This window comes from Oncorhynchus gorbuscha, linkage group LG08, assembly GCF_021184085.1.
Source record: "Oncorhynchus gorbuscha isolate QuinsamMale2020 ecotype Even-year linkage group LG08, OgorEven_v1.0, whole genome shotgun sequence".
Taxonomy (NCBI): Eukaryota; Metazoa; Chordata; class Actinopteri; order Salmoniformes; family Salmonidae; genus Oncorhynchus; species Oncorhynchus gorbuscha.
Window position 1 is genome coordinate 67,253,241 of NC_060180.1, and position 24,387 is coordinate 67,277,627.

Here is a 24,387-nt window from a genome sequence, read left to right on the forward strand (position 1 = left end):
ACACTTAATAGTTAGTCAATACTTGTGGTTTCAGTGAAAAACAGAACACATTTGCAAAGAAATTACACATTTAATGTAATTACACAACTACAAATACCTAGGTGTCTGGTTACACTCTCCTTCCAGACTCACATTAAGCATCTCCAATCCATAATTAAATCTAGAATTAGCTTCCTATTTCACTCATGCTGCCAAACATACCCTCATAAAACTGACTATCCTACCGATCCTTGACTTCTGCGATGTCATTTACAAAATAGCCTCCAACACTCTAATCAGCAAATTGGATGCAGTGTATCACAGTGCCATCCATTTAGTCACCAAAGTCCCATATACCACCCACCATTGCGATCTGTAAGCTCTCGTTTGCTGGCCCTCGCTTCATATTTGTCGCCAAACCCAGGTCATTTGTAAGTCTTTGCTAGGTAAAGCCCCGCCTTATTTCAGCTCACTGGTCACCATAGCAGCACCCACTTGTAGCATGCGTTCCAGCTGGTATATTTCACTGGTCACCCCCAAAGCCAATTCCTCGTGTGGTCGCCTTTCCCAACAGTTCTCTGCTGCCAATGACTGGAATGAATTGCAAAAATTACTGAAGCTGGAGACTCATATCTCCCTCACTAGCTTTAAGCACCAGCTGTCAAAGCAGCTCATAGATCACTGCACCTGTGCATAGCTCATCTGTAAATAGTCCATCCAACTACCTCATCCCCATACTGTTATCTATTTGATTTATTTAGCTCCTTTGCACCCCAGTATCTCTACTTGTACACTCATCTTCTGCACATCTATCACTCATGTTTAATTGCTATATTGTCATTATTTCGCCACTATGGCCTATTTATTGCCTTACCTCCGTTATCCTACCTCATTTGCACATACTGTATATAGACTTTTTCTAGTGTATTATTGACTGTATGTTTGTTTATTCCATGTGTAACTCTGTGTTGTTGTTTGTGTTGCACTGCTTTGCTTTATCTTGGCCAGTTCGCAGTTGTGAATGAGAACTTGTGTTCAACTAGCCTACCTGGTTAAATAAAGGTGAATTAAAATAAAAAATAATGAACATTTTTTCTCAATGTTCAAAACAGTGTTAAAACAATGATAAAAAGTTAACAACACACAAGAAAAAATACTATTTTGCTTGGAAGGGGTATCTGGTTTTCATCTGCCTGAGCAACTCAGTGAGCCTGAAAAATAAAGACAAAAAATAAGGGGTAAAAACAGTTATTAACAACTGTGTTGACAGAATGTCTTGCTAAGATATTAGTGAACTGAAATACAGAATAACAGTACAACAGTGACTAGTAATGCTTACAGGCTCCTTCTCCTTTCCTCTGCCCCTCTCTCAGTGCTCTCCAGAGTCCATGGAAGCAGCCAGTTCCTACAGTCTTATTCCTCCCATCTGTAGCAGTGGAGAGGCTGGTGGAGGACTCCTCTCCAAGGAACAAAGTGTTTCTGGTGGTCAGTACCTCAGCTTACTTGTTGTATCATTGTCCACAGCTAGAAATGTGCCATCCTGAGGGCCCACAGAGCTCACTGGCAACTCTCTAGTGGAGATAAAGGGATTCGTTAAAATCACCTATAAATGACTTTGTTGACCTTCACAATCAATTTTAGATACTCTCGGATTATTTGGACATTATGAGCGAAAAAAGCTCATATCAGTCCCATGACTTGAATGGAATTTGTGCCACACATGCTAAAAAGTTAGCATGTGGAAACAGTGCCAGGGACACGAAACCAAAGCATGGATTGCTGTCATACCTTGTCCATAGACTGCTTACAGGGTAAGGAAAACAATGTGTCATTTTGTAATCAGTGAACTATCCCTTTAAAACATACTAATAAGCCTGTAATGGGGGATTCTGTTTGATTAATTCCTCTCCTGTATTTCATGTTCGGAGACTAAGTACTGATGTTGGTACATTTGACCTGTTAATTAAACTGCCAGTATCAAATATCAGCCAGTGTTGAGTGATGTGGTTAAAGGTCGATGCTACACTGAGCCAAGGGCACACTGATATTGTGACACTGTGATTCTGTAGCCGCTGATGTTGTGTCTTCCTCCCAGCCTCTCAAGTTGGTGTTTATAGAACATTTGTTACTGTCTGATTAAAATATAAAGTGCCTTCTCAGAGAAGGACTGTTAGACATTTTCTCTGCTTCTGTGCCGGTGATGTCTCCCTTTTGCAACTTGTTATAAACTTGATTTATGATTGATAATACTCTTCTCCTTTACAACTGTACAGAAAACCCTAAAATCCCCTATAACAATACCCGACAAACCAACATTAGACAACTATACAGAAAATCCTAAAATCCCGTATTATAATACCCCACCAACGTTAGACAACAATTCAGAAATTGCTAAAATAAAGGATATGCAATCAATTAGATAATAGTGAGATTAACTGATAACTGACACAGACATTTTGGTGTAGCAGGAAGATCGGAATGCTGTGACCCCAGAGGTTCTGAGTTTAAAACCCAGGTGAGGACATGTTGAATAATAATTACTGTATGACCATGCACAATGTAATAATGTACGTCAAATTGTGTTAAATATGTAAGTTGAAAACATTTTAAGTTACAGGCTCTGGGTGGATCAGTTGTTCACCAATCGGGGCCTTGATTGGCTTGGCAACAGTAACAAGGGGTGGCATGTAAAGATATGTTGTTGTTTTTTTTTGGGGGGGGGGCAAGAATGTTTCTTTGGGACCATCAGAAGACATTGTAAAAATGTATTTAGGGACATTGCAGGAACAAGCTGGGAACTAGACAAACCTCCAGAGGGCCATAACCAAACATTCTACTTTTTCAACATCATGAACACAGGAATGTTCTTGCAATATTCTTATGAAACATGTCTAGAACATTAATATTCTGAGAACATGGTAACTACGTTCTAGGTAAATTCTATTTGACATTGAGGAAATGGTCTCTTGGAAACGGTCCTTGCACATCACTGGGAATGTTCCTATGAAAACGTTAGGTAATGACATAATGAGTCTCTTAAGGGAACATTCTCTAAAGTTGTGGGAACGTTTGTATTTAGCTGGGATAGGTCGAAATTGGTAGTCCTACACTGCAAGGAAAACCCCCAGAAAACATAAATAATAAAACATATGAGTGGATAGAAAGTCGGCTTACCAGCCGTTCACCGGTTGTCTTCACACTGTCTGCATCTCACCTACCAGATCAGTGCCACATACTCGACTTGCACCATTCATCCATTCTCAGCTGCAGTACATGTAGTTCAGGAGGGAGATAGAGCACCCCCTAAGGAAATAATGCCGTTTGAAATTGTGGGATTCGGATTGCTTTTCTTGATTTTGATCGGGATACTCCCATACAACACCTGTACAGAAGACTTGATAACTGAACCCGTAGAACCTGTCCTTCCTGAGTCTTTGTTGCTGAAGCCCAAAGTATTGCTCAGTATTCTTGCGCGCAATGCGGAGCACAGTCTTCCCTACTTCTTGGGGTGCATCGACAGGCTGGAATATCCTAAGGATCGTATCGCCATCTGGTAAAACATGTTCAATTTAATATTTTGTTCCACATTGTTTCTTACTTTTAGATATTTTACCCTTTGAAATAAATACAATTATTTAAATTATTTATCATATCAGAGTATGATTAGCTCACTGAGTGATGTAAACTAAAGCAGTCATGTATTGTCACATTGTTGCCCACCAATTCCAGAAGACACCACATGCTTTCCTTTTGGGAATATTGGGTGATTTTGTGTAAAGAGCATCAGATTTTTGTTTTGAATTGTAAAAATTCCTCAGTTCCACTAAGGACGTTACTGAGGTAGAGTTCAATAGATTATTTACAGTATCTCCCAGCCCTATGGGCTAATTATAACTGCATGTTACCATAAAAAATGAATAAAATATGTATCAATCCCTGAATGGAGGGCACTTTCATTGGGCAAAACCTATTAAAAACCAGTTGCTGTCAGTGGATTAAGTGGCCTGAGTTCAACCTCTCTACCGAAATACTCAGAGATGAATATGAGGTGAATGTGAGAAGAGTAAATAGTGGTCTGGGAGCAGAGAGAGAGGGTGAGATGTGAAGTGGAGTGGCACAGCACTGGTGAATGACAGACCAGGCAGAGAGAGAGAGAGAGAGAGAGAGAGAGAGAGAGAGAGAGAGAGAGAGAGAGAGAGAGAGAGAGAGAGAGAGAGAGAGAGAGAGAGAGAGAGAGAGAGAGAGAGAGAGAGAGAGAGAGAGAGAGAGAGAGAGAGAGAGAGAGAGAGAGAGAGAGAGAGAGAGAGAGAGAGAGAGAGAGAGAGAGAGAGAGAGAGAGAGAGAGAGAGAGAGAGAGAGAGAGAGAGAGAGAGAGAGAGAGGGTGAGATGTGAAGTGGAGTGGCACAGCACTGATGAATGAGAGAGAGGGGGGAGAGAGAGAGAGAGAGAGAGAGAGAGACAGAAATAATAAAGAAGTCTAAGCTGATTTAATACTGTAAGATGTTTTTATCTGAAGACACTTACATCAAATTACATGCTATGTAGAAATCTGATGTCCTGAATCTCCATTCATCATGTTTAAATCTAGGTTTAATCTGCGTCTGGGAAACCCGGTCCCAGGCTCATATGGGAATCAAATTTAAAACCATGGTGTGGAAAGCACTATGCTCCAACCAACTGAGCTTTCTGATCCACTTTGTTCCAGTGCTGCTGCAGACCACAGTGTGGACAACACCACAGCCATGCTGCAGGAGTGGATCAGAGGGGTGCAGAGCCAGTATCACTCTGTGAAGTGGACACCCATGGAAGAACCAAGGTGAGCACACTCTGAAATACATCCTTCCATTTTTCTCCACATTCACTTTTACATGTCTTCTTCTCAGAAGACCCACCTTTCCCTGTGAAGCTGGGGTGTTCATAACTATCAAGGACCCATACTGTGCACTCTTGTCATTCAATATCTATGTCAACAAATGTCAAGAATAAAGACCTCTCCACTCATTTCTCTCCTTCCATCTCCCCCTCTCCTCTAGCTCGCATGTGGGTGAGTTAGGGCCGAAGCACTGGCCTAACTCTCGGTTCACCCACGTGATGAAGCTAAAACAGGCTGCTCTTAGATCAGCCAGGGCTCTCTGGGCTGATTACATACTGGTGAGGTCACCCACAACTCAACACAGTGGGACAACAACACTCAGTAGTAGGTGTCATTAGGCGCAGAGGCATCACATTTTGAGATGGCAAACTATTTTGTTTTAGGCACTGTTTACTGTTACAGTAACGACACCTTCATTTTTTTAAAGCTGTAACTGGTCGAAAGTACCACAAATAGCCAATTGTGAATTCCCCCCACTTTACTTGAGCCAGCCCACAGAAACCCAGAATTTCCACTGAGATGATTCCTTCTTCAATCAGTTTGTGGACACTGACAACTTGCTGACCAACCGGCGGGTGCTGACTGAGATGATAGCAGAGAATTTAACGGTGGTAGCGCCCATGTTGGAGTCCCGCGTCCTCTACTCCAACTTCTGGTGTGGTGTGACCCCACAGGTAGACCCTTCATTCATCTCTGTCACAATCTCTCCAACTTTTTCTGGCCCACAACTGGACCCATTCTCAGAAGACAACTTTATTGTTTAGCTGCCATCCAAATGTTTATTCAATCTGAAGCATAACACCTGTCTGTCTGTCTGTCTGTCTGTCTGTCTGTCTGTCTGTCTGTCTGTCTGTCTGTCTGTCTGTCTGTCTGTCTGTCTGTCTGTCTGTCTGTCTGTCTGTCTGTCTGTCTGTCTGTCTGTCTGTCTGTCTGTCTGTCTGTCTGTCTGTCTGTCTTCTGTCTGTCTGTCTGTCTGTCTGTCTGTCTGTCTGTCTGTCTGTCTGTCTGTCTGTCTGTCTGTCTGTCTGTCTGTCTGTCTGTCTGTCTGTCTGTCTGTCTGTCTGTCTGTCTGTCTGTCTGTCTGTCTGTCTGTCTGTCTGTCTGTCTGTCTGTCTGTCTGTCTGTCTGTCTGTCTGTCTGTACCAAGCTTGTCTGTCTGTCTGTCTTGTCTGTCTGTCTGTCTGTCTGTCTGTCTGTCTGTCTGTCTGTCTGTCTGTCTGTCTGTCTGTCTGTCTGTCTGTCTGTCTGTCTGTCTGTCTGTCTGTCTGTCTGTCTGTCTGTCTGTCTGTCTGTCTGTCTGTCTGTCTGTCTGTCTGTCTGTCTGTCTGTCTGTCTGTCTGTCTGTCTGTCTGTCTCTACCAAGCTTGTCTGTCTGTATGTCCGCCAAGCTTGTCTGTCTGTCTCTCTGTCCGTCTGTCCGTCCGTTTGTTTGTTTGGCTCTGTTAGTGTCATGGTGAAAAGGGTTTTGGTAGGGGCAGGGAAACAGATGGAACCATTCCTCTTTGATGATTTCCCTTCTGTCATCTTCTCATCACCACTCCCCTAGCCACTTTCCCTTAGTGATATATGACTGTATGATTGGCTCTTCTGTCATCTTCTCATCACCACTCCCCTAGCCACTTTCCCTTAGTGATATATGACTGTATGATTGGCTCTTCTGTCATCTTCTCATCACCACTCCCCTAGCCACTTTCCCTTAGTGATATATGACTGTATGATTGGCTCTTCTGTCATCTTCTCATCACCACTCCCCTAGCCACTTTCTCTTAGTGATATATGACTGTATGATTGGCTCTTCTGTCATCTTCTCATCACCACTCCCCTAGCCACTTTCCCTTAGTGATATATGACTGTATGATTGGCTCTTCTGTCATCTTCTCATCACCACTCCCCTAGCCACTTTCCCTTAGTGATATATGACTGTATGATTGGCCTTCTGTCATCTTCTCATCACCACTCCCCTAGCCACTTTCCCTTAGTGATATATGACTGTATGATTGGCTCTTCTGTCATCTTCTCATCACCACTCCCCTAGCCACTTTCCCTTAGTGATATATGACTGTATGATTGGCTCTTCTGTCATCTTCTCATCACCACTCCCCTAGCCACTTTCCCTTAGTGATATATGACTGTATGATTGGCTCTTCTGTCATCTTCTCATCACCACTCCCCTAGCCACTTTCCCTTAGTGATATATGACTGTATGATTGGCTCTTCTGTCATCTTCTCATCACCACTCCCCTAGCCACTTTCCCTTAGTGATATATGACTGTATGATTGGCTCTTCTGTCATCTTCTCATCACCACTCCCCTAGCCACTTTCCCTTAGTGATATATGACTGTATGATTGGCTCTTCTGTCCTTTCCCATTTTTTTTCTTCTGATTTGTCAGTTTTATATGGCATTGATAGTCAATTCAATTAGTGAGTATGTCATTTTTTTTTGTTGAGATACACTCAGTGGCCAGTTTATTAGGTACACCACCCCGTTCATGAAAATGGATTGTTCCTACAGACAGTGAGTCACGTGCCCTTGGTTTGCTATATAAACAGGCAGACGGGCATCGAGGCATTTAGAGACTGTTTGGTTGAACGTTAGAGGGCAAAAAGAGTGACCTAAGTGACTTTGAGCGTGGTATGATCATCAGTACCAGGCGGTTCCAGTATCTCAGAACCGGCCTCCTGGGGTTAACACGCACAACAGTGTCTCGGGTTTACAGAGAATGGTGAAACAAACAAAAAACACCCAGTCAGCGGCAGTCTAGTGGGTGAAAACAGCTCGTTGATGAGAGGTGGAAGGTGAACAGCAAGAATTGTGCAGCTAACAGGCGGGCCACAAACAGGCACATAACGGCACAGTACAACAGTGGTGTGCAGAACAGCATCTCAGAACGCACAACTCGTCAGTCCTTGTCACAGATGGGCTATTGCAGCAGACGACCACACCGGGTTACCCTCCTATCAGCTAAAAACAAGAAGAAACGGCTCAAGTGGATGTGTGATCACCAACACTGGGCAATTGAGGAGTGGAAAAACATTGCCTGGTCCGACGAATTCTGGTTCTTGTTGCGTCATGCTGATGGCAGAGTCAGGATTTAGCGTAAGCAGCTTGAGTCCATGGCCCATTCTGTCTGGTGTCATGCTGATGGCAGAGTCAGGATTTAGCGTAAGCAGCTTGAGTCCATGGCCCATTCTGCCTGGTGTCATGCTGATGGCAGAGTCAGGATTTAGCGTAAGCAGCATGAGTCCATGGCCCATTCTGTCAGGTGTCAACATTACAGACTGGTGGCAGTGGTGTAATGGTGTGGGGAATATTTTCCTGGCACACGTTAGGTCCCTTGATACCAATTGAGAAATGTTTCCATACACCAAAGAATTCAGAATGTTCTGGGGGCAAAGGGGGGGTCCGACCCGGTATTAGATGGGTGTATCTAATAAACTGGCCACTGAGTGTAGATATCAAGAATCTTTGTAACCCATGATGATTTATACATTTAATGCTCATTAAATGTGTTTTCTTTTGTTTATTAATTGTATTTTACCATTTTGCTTTCTTGTTCGCTCACCATTGGATTTTAAGATTTAAATTGTTCACATTTCCAGGGAGCATATCATTGGAATTTTATAATTCATTAAAATGCATTTATGTCAGGGGGCCACAGAAAATGTAACGATGGGCCGGATTGTCCCTGGGGATTCTATTTAAGTTTCTCTGGTCCACTGTGTCTCTTCCTGCCCTCTTAGGGTTACTACAAGCGCACCCCTGAGTACATTCCCATCAGGAACTGGAAACGCCAGGGCTGCTTCGCTGTTCCCATGGTGCACTCTACCTTCATGGTGGACCTGAGGCGGAGCGCCACCCGGGCGCTGGCCTTCCACCCTCCACACCACGATTACACCTTCCCCCTGGATGACATCATGGTCTTCGCCTTCTCCGCGCGGCGGGCAGGTCAGTCATAGAGTCATAATGAATTGTGTTAAAATGCTCAGTTTCCTTACTGTGTATTGAATGTGTGTCATATCTTAGTTCAAATAGTCATTGTTTTCTTTCAAATACTTTAGTTGCGCTTGATTGAGCTTGTCTGGCACAGTGGAACCAGTGGAATAGCCGGGCTATGTGGCACTCCAGGCAGGCTCAAACAAACACTCAATTATTATTTATATGTATTATGTTTTACGTGTCTAATGTTAAACCTGTGACTCCATACAGATGTGCAGATGTACATATGTAATAGAGAGCATTATGGGTATTTGCCACTGCCTCTGAAGCAAGAGCAAAGTCTGGAGGAGGAGGTGGAGAGCTTTAGCCACACCATGACCGAGGCTCTGAGTGAGTACTCTGATGCACACACACACACACACACACACACACACACACACACACACACACACACACACACACACACACACACACACACACACACACACACACACACACACACACACACACACACACACACACACACACACACACACTCACATGCCCACACACACACACACGCCCATACACACACACACACACACACTCACGCCACCACACACACACACACACACACACACACACACAAAACACTCACTCACACACACACACACACACACACACACACACACACACACACACACACACACACACACACACACACACACACACACACACACACACACACACACACACACACACACACACACACACACACACACACACACACTCACGCCACCCACCCACCCACACACACACACACACACAAACACTCACACATACACTCACGCCCACACACACACTCACACTACCCTCACTATATTTGAACGTATCTCCCCTCTCCTACAGACCAGTCTCTGTGATGCCGTTTGACTTTCACTTTCACAGCCGTGTCAGAATTCTCACTCTTCTGTTATCTCTTCTGCTTCTCCGTCTCTCCCCGTCTCTTCAGAGAATCCCTAAACTGGTCATTAATGAGAGACTGACGAATTCCCTTACAAATCATAGATGGCAAATGTCTTAACACAGTGTGATCTGCTTTTATCTTTTATCTGGTAATAAGAGTCTAATACAGGTATTTTTCTTCAGTCGATTACCTCATGAAGCCGTCCAAATACATGCACCATACAGCTAAACCTCTGGAAAAGATGGGATTTGATGAGGTACTGAGAATGTACTTACAGTATATCTACACTATTGTATATCTACACTACTGTATATCTACACTATGGTATAGCTTTAGTCATCCACTGTCATTGTTTGAAAGAAATCACAGACACTTCTATTTCATACAAATCATGAGAAAGGTGATTATGGATGGAACAGTTGGATTTTAGTGACCTGTTCTCCTCGCCTTCATTCTAGATCTTTCTGATTAATCTGAAGCGTCGCATTGACCGGCGGGATCGAATGCTGAGCACCCTTGCCGTTCTGGGCATTGATATCACACTGACAGAGGCGGTGGATGGCAAGTACGACACAACAATCCAAAAGCACTTTACATAAGCGTCTGCACCTGTTATTTCAGAAGGAAATAAAAATACATTTCCTGCTATCCATTCTGAATCCTCACTCCTCTCCACTATGGTTCCACTCAGGCTCCTGAGTGGCGCAGCGGTCTAAGCCACTGCATCTCAGTGCTAGAGGCGTCACTACAGACACTGGTTAGATTCCAGGCTGTATCACAACCGGCCGTGATTGGGAGTACCATAGGGCGGCGCACAATTGGCCCAGCGTTGTCCTGGTTTGGCCCGGGGTAGGCCGTCATTGTAAATAAGAATTTGTTTTTAACTGACTTGCCTAATTAAATAAAGGTTAAACAAAACATGTAATAAAGTGAGCATGGATTGATGTGATATGGATTCCTCAAACATGAAACTTTGATTCAGTATCTTCATTTTCCTTTGATCTTTTGTTCTCCCGTTCTGAATTGAATCAGAAAAAGAACAGGTGCCAACACTGCACAGGTGCAAAATGTAGACCTACGCACCTGGGCTGGGTTTAAACATTTAATTATGTTTTATTCATCTTTTATTTTCTTCAGAGCCCTGAACTCGTCCCAGCTGCAAGCGATGGGCATAGACATGTTGCCTGGGTACAAAGACCCGTATTCGGGGCGTGTGCTGACGCGAGGGGAGATCGGCTGCTTCCTCAGTCACTACAATATCTGGAAACAGGTACACATCTAGTCTATACATGGAACAGGTACACATCTAGTCTATACATGGAACAGGTACACATCTAGTCTATACATGGAAACAGGTACACATCTAGTCTATACCTGGAACAGGTACACATCTAGTCTATACCTGGAACAGGTACACATCTAGTCTATACATGGAAACAGGTACACATCTAGTCTATACATGGAAACAGGTACACATCTAGTCTATACCTGGAACAGGTACACATCTAGTCTATACCTGGAACAGGTACACATCTAGTCTATACCTGGAACAGGTACACATCTAGTCTATATCTGGAATAGGTACACAAACGTTGCATAAAAATCCTAATAAATATTTATAGCTGCCACTTTTATTGATAACGGTACACCCCTTTCCTCCCCTTTGCAGTCAAATGACCAGATCGCCCTCTAGTGGCCTTATGGGTGGAATGTTCATAGTTAATAAACTTTCCTTTCATTTTTTGGCCCCAAAAATTCTGTGTTTTTATGTCAAACGGTTTTGTTGCATTTAAGGCTTGTGTGATCTATATAAAGTGTAATATTGGGATACAAACTCAAAACTGAATACATTTCAACTCTATATCTGACATGGTACATGTGTCTTGTTTTTTGTAAGCCCATAACCATGTGTGTGTCGTATACTTTTGTTTCAAAGTAGATTTGTTTAAGACCACCAAGAATCACTCTGTGTGACCCTGATTTATCCCACTGCAGTAAAAGGAGAATGATCCGTAACGGTGCTCAAACTACTTTAGATGTAAAGATATAAGATAGAAAGCAATGTCACTTGTTTTAATGTATCAAGTATTTGGAGATTCAAACCCTGGCTCAGTGGCTGTCCTGTGGTGCATGTCTCCCCCTAGGTGGTGGAACAGGGACTGCAGCGTGTGCTGGTGCTGGAGGATGATGTGAGGTTTGAGCCGCGTTTCCGCAGCAGACTGGTGACCATCATGGAGAACGTGGACCGAGTGGGACTGGACTGGGATCTGATGTGAGGGCTGATTGGCTGCATACACACTCTAACATAGACAGGCAGACAGACAGACAATATTCCAATGTGTGTCTGATCTTAGGATGCAGCATAATAGTGTAAAATGGCTTATTTTTCAAGGAATGCTTTATAAATTGACGTTTCTCTCCCTCTCTCTCTCAGCTATGTGGGGCGTAAGCGCCTGCAGGTGAAGCAGCCAGAACGCTGGGTGGAGGGGGTCAGTAACCTGGTACACCCTGACTATTCCTATTGGACCCTGGGTTACGCCCTCTCTTTGCAGGGGGCCAAGAGGCTCCTGGGCGCCCGGGCCCTGGGCAAGATGCTACCTGTGGATGAGTACCTGCCTGTCATGTTCAACAAGCACCCACGGTGAGTTCCAGTGGTCGGACAGGCTTTTGTCTTTTAACTGCATTGTCCACATTCTCACTCTATCTCTCTCCCGCAAGCACCTTATTCACCAAGCACATGCTTGTTGAATGACATTTGGCCCTGCAAACCCAGTGTTTGCTGATCTTCAGAGACCAGGTAGAGATTAAAACGGTGCAGTCAATATGGCGGTGGTTCCAGGCAGATCTTCCAATGGGCCTTTTGGAGCTCGGAGAAGAGTTTGTTTTCATACCGGGCATGTGTTGTTGTTTTTTAATTCTCCTCAACTCTCCTTGCCCTCAGGGAGGAGTACATGGCCCAGTTTGAGCAGAGGGACCTGCTGGCGTTCTCTGTGGAGCCGCTGCTCCTCTTCCCCACCCACTATACTGGCGAGCCGGGCTACTTCAGCGACACAGAGACCTCCACCATCTGGGACGATGAGGCCACAACCACCGACTGGGACCGGCAGAACACCCAGCGAAGCAGCAAGCAGGACGGCCAGGGACGGCCTATGCCCCCAGGCATCGCCAAGGAAGGAGGAGGCGCGCCCTCACCCTCCTCTGCCAGCAATCAAAGAGATGAACTCTGATGAGTTGAGGTCACATAAACACACACGTTACTCCTATGATTAATAAATTAAATCTTCCATTGCCATATTGGCTGGCAACATTCTTATCTCTTTCTTGCTACGGCTAACTTACAGTCACATCAAACAGTGCAGCCAGAATAACAACAGTAGCTGCATTTGCATCTGTTTAAGCTGTTTTCTAGTGAACTTTATTTGGATACATGCATAACAATGAGCGAACGTGGCGCCATTTCACCTGGCATATCATGTTTTTATTCAACCTTTATTTAACTCGGCAAGTGAGTGAAGAACAAATTCTTATTTACAATGATGACATTGACATTGTGCGTTCACAATTACATTTTACTCTCTCTTCGGGACACTGTTGATCAGAGGAGCTAGCCAACAACACACCGAATACAATCACTTCAAACTGAAGCTGGAAATACTGCAAACTAGCTGCATCTCGTTTCCTTTTTTCAATTGACATTACTTTGTATATATCCACCAAAAATTATGTCGGCTGATTCATGATTTCGACTGGTTTAGAAACGCTGCCTGCCTCTGTTTTGCCCCGACCCCTACACATTCATTACTATGGAACAGCTGGAGATCTCATTTTAATATTGACACAATGTTGCAAATGTCGGAAAGACAGACGGCAAGGTTTATACAAACCTCCACTGTTGAAAACTAAATGTTAGTCTAAAAGAAATGTGATTTAATGTCTAGATGCTTTTTATAGTGGAGATCAGGTTTATCACTTGCCTGGCTGGACTGATGAGACAGTGGATTGTGCAGTCAGATGGAACAAAGTAAATAGGCATTTTAATGTCATAGATTTAGCCGGTGGTAATTTGTGGAATAGACACCGACTGGAATGGGGTTTTATCCCATCAGCATTCTGGATTAGACCCATCCGTTATATAATCAGGATTATAAACTGGGTGGTTCGAGCCCTGAATGCTAATTGGCTGACAGCCGTGGTATATCAGACCGTATGCCACAGGTATGACAAAACATTTATTTTTACTGCTCTAATTATGTTGGTAACCAGTTTATAATAGCAATAAGGCACCTTGGGGGTTTGTGGTATATGGCCATTATACCATGGCTAAGGGCTGTGTCCAGGCTAGCCACGTTGTGTCTCGTTCATAAGAACAGCCCTTAGCCATGGTTTATTGGCCATATACCACACCCCCTCATGCCTTATTGCTTAATTAAAGAATGATGCCTTTTAGCTGTCTGCAAACATTCCAGCTGATTGTATTAGTTTATAGGGATATTTCACCCAAATTACATATTGGATTCCTTACCATGTGAGCAGTCTATGGACAAGGTATGACAGCAATCCATGCTTTGGTTTGGTTTACCTGGTCACCGTTTCCAAATGCTAACTTTTTTTGCCTCTGTGGCACAAATCCAGCGCAAGTCAATGGTTCTGATATTAGCATTTTTCTATCTTAATGTCCAAGTCATCCTAAAGTATCTAAAAAGCTCAATGAAGTTACTAAATAGATCATTTGGACACGAGACGCGAATATGTACTTACACAGGGTACCGTCGACTTGCATTGGATTTGTGCCAGATTGTAAAAATATTGCAGTTGTCAAGTAAAACAAACCAAATGATGAATCAAGGATTGTGGTCATACCTTGTCCGTAGACTGCTGACAGGGTAAGGAAACCAACATGTCATTTTGTATTTTGGGTGAACTATTCTTTGCAAGGGATTTGATCAAATTGTCCTTACTTTGAAAGCCATCTGCGGACAACCTTCCCTTCAACATAAACAATATTCACAAAAAAGGGGATATGTCAAGTATAAATCAACATTTATATACAGATACAAGTTAGTCATCTGTTAACAAGAAAATAACACACACAAAACATGCAACTTAAGGTTTTTATTTATTATGAAAAAGTACTGGCAGTCTGTGTCAAGCAAACAATGGAACCAAATTATTAGTATATGTTCCATATCACAAAATAATAAGCTATGGGAAAAATGAATTAAACCACGCAAATTATAAATCGTAATAAATTAATCCTTAAAATAATAGCAACAATACATGATTACACTTGGGTGCTGCACAGGAAATATGGAAGAAATGTTTAAAAGACACCTGAGAGTATAAATATCAAAGAACATGTCATATCAAGAGCATTTTTTCAATTAGTTCCACAGGTCCTCTTATCTACGTAACCAAAGCTCAAATAAGAGGTTTCTTAAAAGAGTTGTCGATGTAAAAATTTGGCTTAACAAAATTCTAAAAATATTGGTTCTTATACAAACAATGCAGCTGTGTAGATTTGTTTAATTAGTGTACAGTGGGAAACAATTAGCATAGTATGCCCTATAAGGTGTTCAGCGTGATTAATTAAATTGTTTGAGATATGGTTATGCCCCCCCCCCCCAGCCAGATTTAGTGGTTTGTAAAATGTAAATTGAGTTATTGGTGACTTTATCTGAAGGGAACCTACATAAGCACTTTATAACCCATACAGTACACATTTAAGCATTTAATGAATATTGCATAAACGTTTGTTAACTGCAAATAGTGACAAAACTGAAATATCAACTTGTTAACATAAGCATTTATGCAATGTTCATTTACTACTTATGAATGTGTTATGAATGGGTTATTAAGTCCTTATGTAGGTACCACCGAAATGAAGTGTTACAAAATGTACCGCAGTAGGTCCAGACTAAACCGATCTAAGTAGCATTGTGCAACATGAAGGGTAGTGATACATACTGAACAATTCTCTCTTTCTTTCTCTCTCTCGGAGGACCTGAGCCCTAGGACCGTGCCCCAGGACTACCTGACATGATGGCTCCTTGCTGTCCCCAGTCCACCTGACTGTGCTGCTGCTCCAGTTTCAACTGTTCTGCCTTATTATTATTTGACCATGCTGGTCATTTATGAACATTTGAACATCTTGGTCATTTTCTGTTATAATCTCTAACAGCCAGAAGAGGACTGGCCACCCCACATAGCCCGGTTCCTCTCTAGGTTTCTTCCTAGGTTTTGGCCTTTCTAGGGAGTTTTTCCTAGCCACCGTGCTTTTACACCTGCATTGTTTGCTGTTTGGGGTTTTAGGCTGGGTTTCTGTACAGCACTTTGAGATATCAGCTGATGTACGAAGGGCTATATAAATAAATTTGATTTGATTTGATTTGATTTGATTTGAACACGTGTGAGATGCAAAAATTGATGATCCTAGGATAGGATAAAGTAATCCTTCTCCCCCCCTTTAAGATTTAGATGCACTATTGTAAAGTGACTGTTCCACTGGATGTCATAAGGTGAATGCACCAATTTGTAAGTCGCTCTGGATAAGAGCGTCTGCTAAATGACTTAAATGTAAATGTAATGATCAGCACTATTGAACACCACAGGTAAGTAATATACTATGGAAAAAGTGTTAAGCACAGTCAAAACTCTGTACACGTAGCATACATCAGAATATAGACAAGACAACTAAAGAGATGTTTGTTTCCCTGGCAGAGTGTAGTGTTCACTTGAAGAACACAGGAAGGTCAAACCTAAGGCTTGATTGTGTTTAGAAGCGTTTCATGAGAAAAGGTGAGTTTCTTAATGGAGTCCCTTTTTGTCCAACTGCTTTCCAAGGGAAGACAAGTATTACACAAACATTGCGAGGTAAATTGTTACCCTTTGTGTGAAATAATCATAAATTTGGCGCGAGGCAGACTTGCTGTCAGAAAATTAAACAAATACATTTGGAAAATGATGACATCCATGAAGACATTTTCAATTCATTTGAAAACATAGCAAACACTTTCACTACGTCATATTGTGGCTTGGTTTGAAGCAGCCCATTTTTGTTTTCGATAACTGCCAGCAGTTACCAAGAGCTGTAAACAGATAAGAACTTGTGAAAAAGCGTACAAATGGCAAAATCGTTTCAACATAAAAGTTGAAAAAAGGTACATCCCATTACAATGGAACTAACAGTAACCAAATGATGCAGCAAGAATGATCAATTAAAGTCAGTTGGTTAGTAAAGACAGAGAAGGAAAATATTGGAGGGACTGTATGACGAGAGAGGTGCCTTATAGTCACGCAATTCAATCTTTCTGTGGAAGAAATTACAGTTATAACAAGGCTCTGAGAGCATAGTGTCTGAGAAAAGCCACATACATAGAACCAAGTCATTATGCTCAGCAAAGAAAAAAAACACAAAATAACCCCAATCTATCCTTTATCGCACTTTCCCGAAGCACTTGGACAAATGTGTCTGACTAACCTAACCATTGGTTATAATAAGATCACATGTATCTTTATCAAATTCCACAGTGTTCAATTGTAGAAGCATATTAACACAGTGAAAACCTATCACACAAATTAGCCAAGTAGCATTAAAAGCAACCTCTGGTTAAAAGTGGTATATTGCATATGTGTATTTGTAATGTGCCGACGAGTCGGCGTAAACCTGTAGAAATGATTCAAACTGTAAACATGGTGCAATAATAAGTATGAAATAGTTTAAGGCTTTCTGAATTTCCTGAAGTGTTGTTCACTGAGATAAAGTAATCATGTCCATTTAGATGGACAGACAAGTGGAAACGGTAGAAAGTGTCTTCTCTTTCGCTAACAAAATGTAATTAGAGACACACGCTTACTCACAGGCAGCGCTATCCTATCCAAGTGTGTAGTCTGTCACCCCTAATATAAGGACTACAATTCATCACAAGTATTTACTTCCTATAATATTTGTTCACGATATTCTCTACAATAGAAGGTTAAAGGTTATATACATTTGCATCCGTAACATCATTCGTCAAGGTTTCATGGATAGTAAAAAGAAAAGTTGATCTAGAATGAATAAGGATGGTGTGTAACCAGCTAGTCTTCAGCGGTTTAAACCATTCATCATCATTACTGAAAGGTAAGTTGACCAGCATTTAAAATTATAATACAGTATATACGATATTACAAAAACATTTTTTTTTATAACTAAGCCAACTAATTTCCAACGACAAAAATGCATGGAATGTGCAACCTCTTGAAACTGAGGACATGTGATCAGCAAAGCTGCTACACTTTTAGTTGACCTCAGCCTCTCTACGCCTCTAGTTAAATATCACAAAATGGCGCTAGCAAGAAAGGAAACAGCCACAGTAAAAAAGCATGGAGCACCATCACTCTAAAATAAGCCGAGAAAGGAAGGAAAACATTTGGCTGATGCGTGTGCTGAGACTGAGGAGTGAAGACATTGAGAATTCCCTGCATGTGTGAGTGTTTTTCAGTTAAAGGTTTTGAGTATTAGTTGAGCGTTGAGACTGGTGTCATCTTCATCCGTCGGGGTGGGTGGAGAACGTGCCCCCACGTAGATACTGTTGTGTGGGGAGTTGTGACAGACAGGCCTGGCTAGTGGATCTGATTGGTTAGGACCTTTGGTTAGGACCACTCCCTGTTACCCTTGCTGACCCCAGCCCTAGACGTGGGAGTGAACCCACTGACCCCTGCACTCTACTGGCCCATGGCGAGGCTGGACGCCCCCTGTCCCCCAGGGGACGAGGCCTTGCGGCCCAGCATGGAAGGCTGGAAGTCAGGGTGGCGGCGGGCGTGCTTGATCAAGTGGTCGCTGCGCATGAAGCGCTTGTCGCACAGCGGGCACAGGAAGCGCTTCTCGCCTGTGTGTGTGCGCGTGTGGCGAGCCAGCTCATCCGAACGGGCAAATTTTTTCTGGCAGTCGGGCCAAATACAGGGAAAGGGACGTTCACCTGATGAAGGGAGACAGAAAGAGAGACATTCAAATGAACATACTGAGTGTGACACAAATGTCAGACTGGCAAATATTGCCCTGCTTGTTCCAGTCACTAACACTAGATATGCAGCGGTCGGTAGTAAGCTAGACCCTTGACAGACCCTTGTATACCCACCAAGTGTATAATATTATCAGCATCCATTTTCTTTATAACGCAAAAAGGTCATCCACCACTCTGCTCTATTTAATGCACCAAATCAACCTACGTTATAAAGAAAAACCTACTCTGGTCATGGTTCATATTGAAGAGAGACATTTTAAAAAGTGAATGCAAAACATAGACAGGCAATAGATATTGACACTCATAGGGCAGACTAACACCAACATACAGTGGGTGGCCATCTTAGAAAGGCACCCTCAACACATCCCATAGAGATAGATAGAGGACTCTAGTGCCCAAAAGCCTATTTTAGCATGGGCAGCGCATATTTGAGGACTTTCGCCATTTTGAAGTATCAAATCAAATTTTATTTGTCACATGCGCCGAATACAACAGTTGTAGACCTTACCGTGAAATGCTTACTTACAGGCCATTAACCAACAATGCAGTTAAGAAAATAAGAGTTAAAGAAATATTTACTAAAGCTAAATTTAAAAAGTAACAATAAAATAACAAGGCTATATACAGGGGGTACCGGTACCGAGTCAATGTGCGTGGGTACAGGTTAGTTGAGGTAATATGTTCATGTAGGTAGAGGTAAAGTGACTATGCATAGATAATAAACAGAGAGTAGCAGCATTGTAATGCAAATAGTCCGGGTAGCCATTTGATTAATTGTTCAGCAGTCATATGGCTTGAGGGTAGAAGCTGTTAATGAGCCTTTTGGAAACTAAAGTTTAAAAAGAATAACACAATAAAATAACGGGTCTATATACAGGGGGTACCGGTACCGAATCAATGAACGGGGGTACAAGTAGTCAAATGGGTGGGACTTATTGGTGAAGGAAGAATCACATAACATAGAATCAATTCCATCCAGGTTACCAGGAGATCGGCCAGTGAATTATACTTGTGAGGAAACATTCCATAACTGTAGGTGGCAGTAAATCAACAACCTTGGCCTGTATCTGGTCAAACAACACACTCTAGGTGGCAGTAAATCAACAACCTCGGCCTGTATCTGGTCAAACAACACACTCTAGGTGGCAGTAAATCAACAACCTTGGCCTGTATCTGGTCAAACAACACACTCTAGGTGGCAGTAAATCAACAACCTTGGCCTTATATCTGGTCAAACAACACACTCTAGGTGGCAGTAAATCAACAACCTCGGCCTTGTATCTGGTCAAACAACACACTCTAGGTGGCTGTAAATCAACAACCTTGGCCTGTATCTGGTCAAAGAACACTCTAGGTGGCAGTAAATCAACAACCTTGGCCTGTATCTGGTTCAAACAACACACTCTAGGTGGCAGTAAATCAACAACCTCGGCCTTGTATCTGGTCAAACAACACTCTAGGTGGCAGTAAATCAACAACCTTGGCCTGTATCTGTTCAAATAAAATCACACTCTATCTGGTCAAAGAACACTAGCAGTAAATCAACAACCTTGGCCTGTATCTGGTCAAACAACACACTGTAGGTGGCAGTAAATCAACAACCTTGGCCTGTATCTGGTCAAACAACACACTCTAGGTGGCAGTAAATCAACAACCTCGGCCTTGTATCTGGTCAAACAACACACTCTAGGTGGCAGTAAATCAACAACCTTGGCCTGTATCTGGTCAAACAACACACTCTAGGTGGCAGTAAATCAACAACCTTGGCCTTGTATCTGGTCAAACAACACACTCTAGGTGGCAGTAAATCAACAACCTTGGCCTGTATCTGGTCAAACAACACACTCTAGGTGGCAGTAAATCAACAACCTCGGCCTTGTATCTGGTCAAACAACACACTCTAGGTGGCAGTGTGCACACTTTCAGTTTGTTTGCCAACTCAGAAGTAGTAGATGAAGAAAATTGACTGCTTCAAAATGGAGATGGCCTCAATAATATATGCCATTTAGCAGACACTTTATCCAAAGCGACTTAAGGTAATGCATGCATACATTTAACTTATGGGTGGTCCCAGGAATCGAACCCACTACCCTGGCGTTACAAGCGCTGTGCACTACTGAGCTACAAAGGATCAATAGAGCTCCCAAGACGGTTTTCATGGGAATATTCTAAAATCAGCATAAAACATTTTCCCACCAGAGATGCGTTACCAACAAACGGATTTATTGCGAATAAACGTAGGTGCGTGATGAGGCAGTGCACATAAAAATAACGTGTGGTTAAATTCCCATGCACCAAATACAAAATACAAGGTAAATGGGTTTCCATCGCATTTTCAGTTCTACTGATGGATTTGTCACAAAAACTGTTGCGTTATATAGCGAATGTGCCCACTCTGGTCTTGAGACGTGTGCTCTAGCCAACAGCTCACATATACAGTGAGGGTAGGCTACTTAGATGATGATATGAAAAAGAGGCAGATTTCTTTTGTCACACAGTAGCCTAGCATCGGTCATCATGTCACTAGAATAAGACCCTCTATATTTATTGGAAAAGAGCATCAAACTCATCACCTTGCACTTTCACCAGCCTGTGAAGTTCATCATAATTTATTCAATCTGTAGCCGAATAAACTGCATGCTTTCCCGAGTCGTAGTGGGACAACCACACAACATATCGCATGACTACAAGTTTACGTCGATGTGATGGTCATTATATCAATTTTTGCGAATAAATGAGTTTCCACCGTTGAGGACAACCTTTCTGATGACTAGACTGTAAATGCATTAAGGTATCCACAATGTGCAGCCTCCTACGCCTATTTTGTGGCCCTAATACAATAGAGTAACATTGCTAATAGGAGTCAACCCAGGACAGACGAAGGGGTGCCAGGAGCTATATTCAAGACCGCAAAGCGGATCTTCGTTTTGCAACACTCCACACTCCCACTCACTGGTCATGGCTAGAAGGGATACCAATTTTAGCTCGCAAGTGATTCCGTGGAAATCACATCCAATTCAGTCTGCTGTAGTACTCGACACTGTGTAAAAACGCAAACTCTCGTCGTAGTGAACGGGACTATGACGTTTTTGACAAAACCCTTCTAGCCACGAGCCACTCACCCCCGTTTTGTGGGCGTTCCCTAACGATTTGTTCTATTCAGCACGCTTTCCTGTTCTAATCCATCACTGACCCTGAACACCCCCCCCCCCCCTTCACCCCGCACTGTGCGGACACCTGGGCAGTGGACACCTGATGCATGTATACAAAGTTACAGCGCCAAACATACCATACCATTTGAAAACTATGGCAGCAATGGCTGATTTCAAGAAAGATGTTTTCGAAAAAGACGTGACTGTTACACGATGGCCACATTGATACGAGGTGGGATTAAAATATTTGGCTGTTTTGAGTTGAAAGAATCACCGAACCTGCGCAAATGCCACCGAATGTTATATTTAATCTTGAACTCACTTCGTATGCAAATCAACCCAGTTGTAGCATGTTCGTCACTAGCCTATTTTTCGTCCAGCCCAATTCTTTTGTTCGATTACTTCTTTGTTATGAGCCCTCTTGAGTTTTTCCCCTTTTGTTCTGGGAGTATTGTAACGTTACTAACTCCCGGGTAAACGACTCGTCTCGCCCACCCAATCGACAGTGTATGTATCCCTGTGAAGAAAAACACTTTTCTTCAGGCAGAAATATGATCATTGTAGATAGGAGTGACACACAAAGGGGGGAGTGCTTAGTTAGTATGGACAAACTTGAAGTTCTGAATCAAATTGCATAATAAAATGATATTTGTGGAGACTATAGCTAATTCCCTTTTTTATTTATTATTTAAGCTATATAACAGCCAGCTATATAATTGTACCTGTATGGGTTCTGATATGGGCTTTCAGATGAGATGATTTTCCATAAACTCGGTCACAGCCGTCGTAAATGCACTGATGTCGCTTTACTGGGGACCGAGGCGTCCCTCCTCCCCACTGCTGTTGAGTAGCATTGTACTGTCCAGGAATTGGAGTAGCAGAGGGGGTCATGGTTGGGGTAGTTGAGTCAGACAACGTGGTGTAGCCGCTCTCCCCACATGAGGAGTTGCTGCTCTCCGAGTAGGCCGACATGGACCGGAACTTGCCGTGGAGGTCCGTGAGGATCCCGGCCACCGTCATCATGTTGGCCCCTTCGAGTCTCAGCGTCTCGCGCACCTCCCTGTCCTCGTTCGACCCTTCGGGCTCCCCAGGATGAACGGCCTGGGGAGGGGGCTGGGCGGCGGGGACAACCGGGGTGGGTCGGTGTAGGACGGGACCGCTAGAGATCGACATCAGACATTCGGCGGCTAAGTAATCTGAATACGCAACCATCGACATTCTTGTTTTATGTCGTTGACTTTAGCAAGTCCTTTGTAAAATGTTGTTTTGTTTTCGAAGGGAACGAGCCAGAGATTTCGACTTCGTTATGTCAGACGAACTCGTTGAACCGACTTTTCCAGCTATCCCTATATCGTCACAAAGTCTTGTCGATATGTGTGCTCGAAATTATATAAAACAAAAGCAAAAAACTATACTGCCAAAACGTGCCCGTGCCTCCAGCCCCACATGCATGCTTTACATCATCCGAGGGCTCATTGTGTCTGCCTCTGAAAAGCCGGTCAAACCTACGCCCACCGATACAGAGCAACACGCACAATCTGACGTTGCGGACTGACGTGAAGAGCGGGCGTGTTGGATGTGTATCTCAGTGGGTGGAAGCGACCGATACAGCAGCGTGGAAAGGTGGTGCTCTGTGCTTGAGTTGAGGGTGTAGCCCTACTGTAAATGGTTTATCACATTTTATGACTTCCTCTTACACCCTATTTCTCCTTTGTCAACAACATATATATGAAGGACTAAAAATACATGTGCTATTTCAGCAATAATTACATTTTTTGTTATTTTTATTCCATTACCATAGTACATAATTATTTATATGCTGTATATTAGATTAATGGATTATTTTACTCTTTTAAAAGTCGTTATTCTATTTTAAGGTCTAGTACCTAAGAGCAGAGGCTAGACAAAGACACTAGATGTCTCTCTTGTCCCTTTTCTTCTTTAGCTTCTGCTGACTTCCATATATAGCATCACATAAACAGTCACACCCCATTTTCTCTGGCTGGCTGTTTTTGAAGCCATCTGTCGCACCATAATTACTCACTTGGAAGCTTAACCAAATCTGACCCCAACAATAAACTGGTGGATATCATCGTGCCGTAATAGAGATGCAATAGAGCCTATAGGCTATATACGATTCATGAAAATGACCGTTATGTACACTTCCATCTTAATGTAAAAACATGGACCACCCTTGATTACAGTGTTAGGGGTCGGATATAAGGCTGCATAGAACAATTGGGTCACAGAACATACATCTATTGTATATGCAACAATATGACAACCAGGTTGCCATAACATTGTCGATTCTCACTAAAAAGCAACAAACATAAAACTTTAAAATCCCAAATTTGAGTTGTGCTTTTCTGTCTGGAAGGAACCCTTCTTTATCCATAGGGCGGTTTATATACCCTAGAGTGTCTTTGCATTGAGGGGAGTGGGGGGTAATGTTGTGTCAAGTGACTGGCTCAGTGGATGTTTGTAGCTCCAGGCTG

The 24,387-nt window shown here is 42.8% G+C and overlaps 2 protein-coding genes across 2 annotated transcripts; one reads left to right on the plus strand and one right to left on the minus strand.

Moving 5' to 3' along the window:
* Nucleotides 1-1,349: 1,349 nt before the first annotated feature.
* Nucleotides 1,350-13,177, plus strand: LOC124041006 (procollagen galactosyltransferase 2-like). The gene is made up of 12 exons (XM_046358155.1): nt 1,350-1,464; nt 4,686-4,796; nt 5,014-5,131; nt 5,393-5,527; nt 8,597-8,801; nt 9,063-9,182; nt 9,921-9,994; nt 10,197-10,303; nt 10,876-11,008; nt 11,883-12,010; nt 12,173-12,379; nt 12,680-13,177. The coding sequence occupies exons 2-12, from the start codon at nt 4,723-4,725 to the stop codon at nt 12,963-12,965; spliced, it is 1,587 nt and encodes a 528-aa protein (XP_046214111.1). The 5' UTR covers nt 1,350-1,464; nt 4,686-4,722; the 3' UTR covers nt 12,966-13,177.
* Nucleotides 13,178-16,141: 2,964 nt separating this feature from the next.
* On the minus strand, nt 16,142-23,511 carry LOC124042074 (Krueppel-like factor 9). Its single transcript, XM_046360397.1, has 2 exons — nt 22,615-23,511; nt 16,142-18,695 (listed from the first exon to the last, which is right to left on the minus strand). Exons 1-2 carry the CDS (start codon nt 23,108-23,110, stop codon nt 18,442-18,444), a joined length of 750 nt encoding a protein of 249 aa, XP_046216353.1. The 5' UTR covers nt 23,111-23,511; the 3' UTR covers nt 16,142-18,441.
* Nucleotides 23,512-24,387: the final 876 nt, after the last annotated feature.

Coding starts and splice junctions, on each gene's coding strand:
- LOC124042074 (XM_046360397.1), bottom strand. CDS start 23,110: ATGTCGATGGTTGCGTATTCAGATTACTTAGCCGCCGAATGTCTGATG. Junction 18,696..22,614: donor CCATATCAGAACCCATACAG/GTACAATTATAT, acceptor TCCCTTCATCAG/GTGAACGTCCCTTTCCCTGT.
- LOC124041006 (XM_046358155.1), top strand. CDS start 4,723: ATGCTGCAGGAGTGGATCAGAGGGGTGCAGAGCCAGTATCACTCTGTG. Junction 9,995..10,196: donor AAAAGATGGGATTTGATGAG/GTACTGAGAATG, acceptor CCTTCATTCTAG/ATCTTTCTGATTAATCTGAA. Junction 11,009..11,882: donor ACTACAATATCTGGAAACAG/GTACACATCTAG, acceptor GTCTCCCCCTAG/GTGGTGGAACAGGGACTGCA.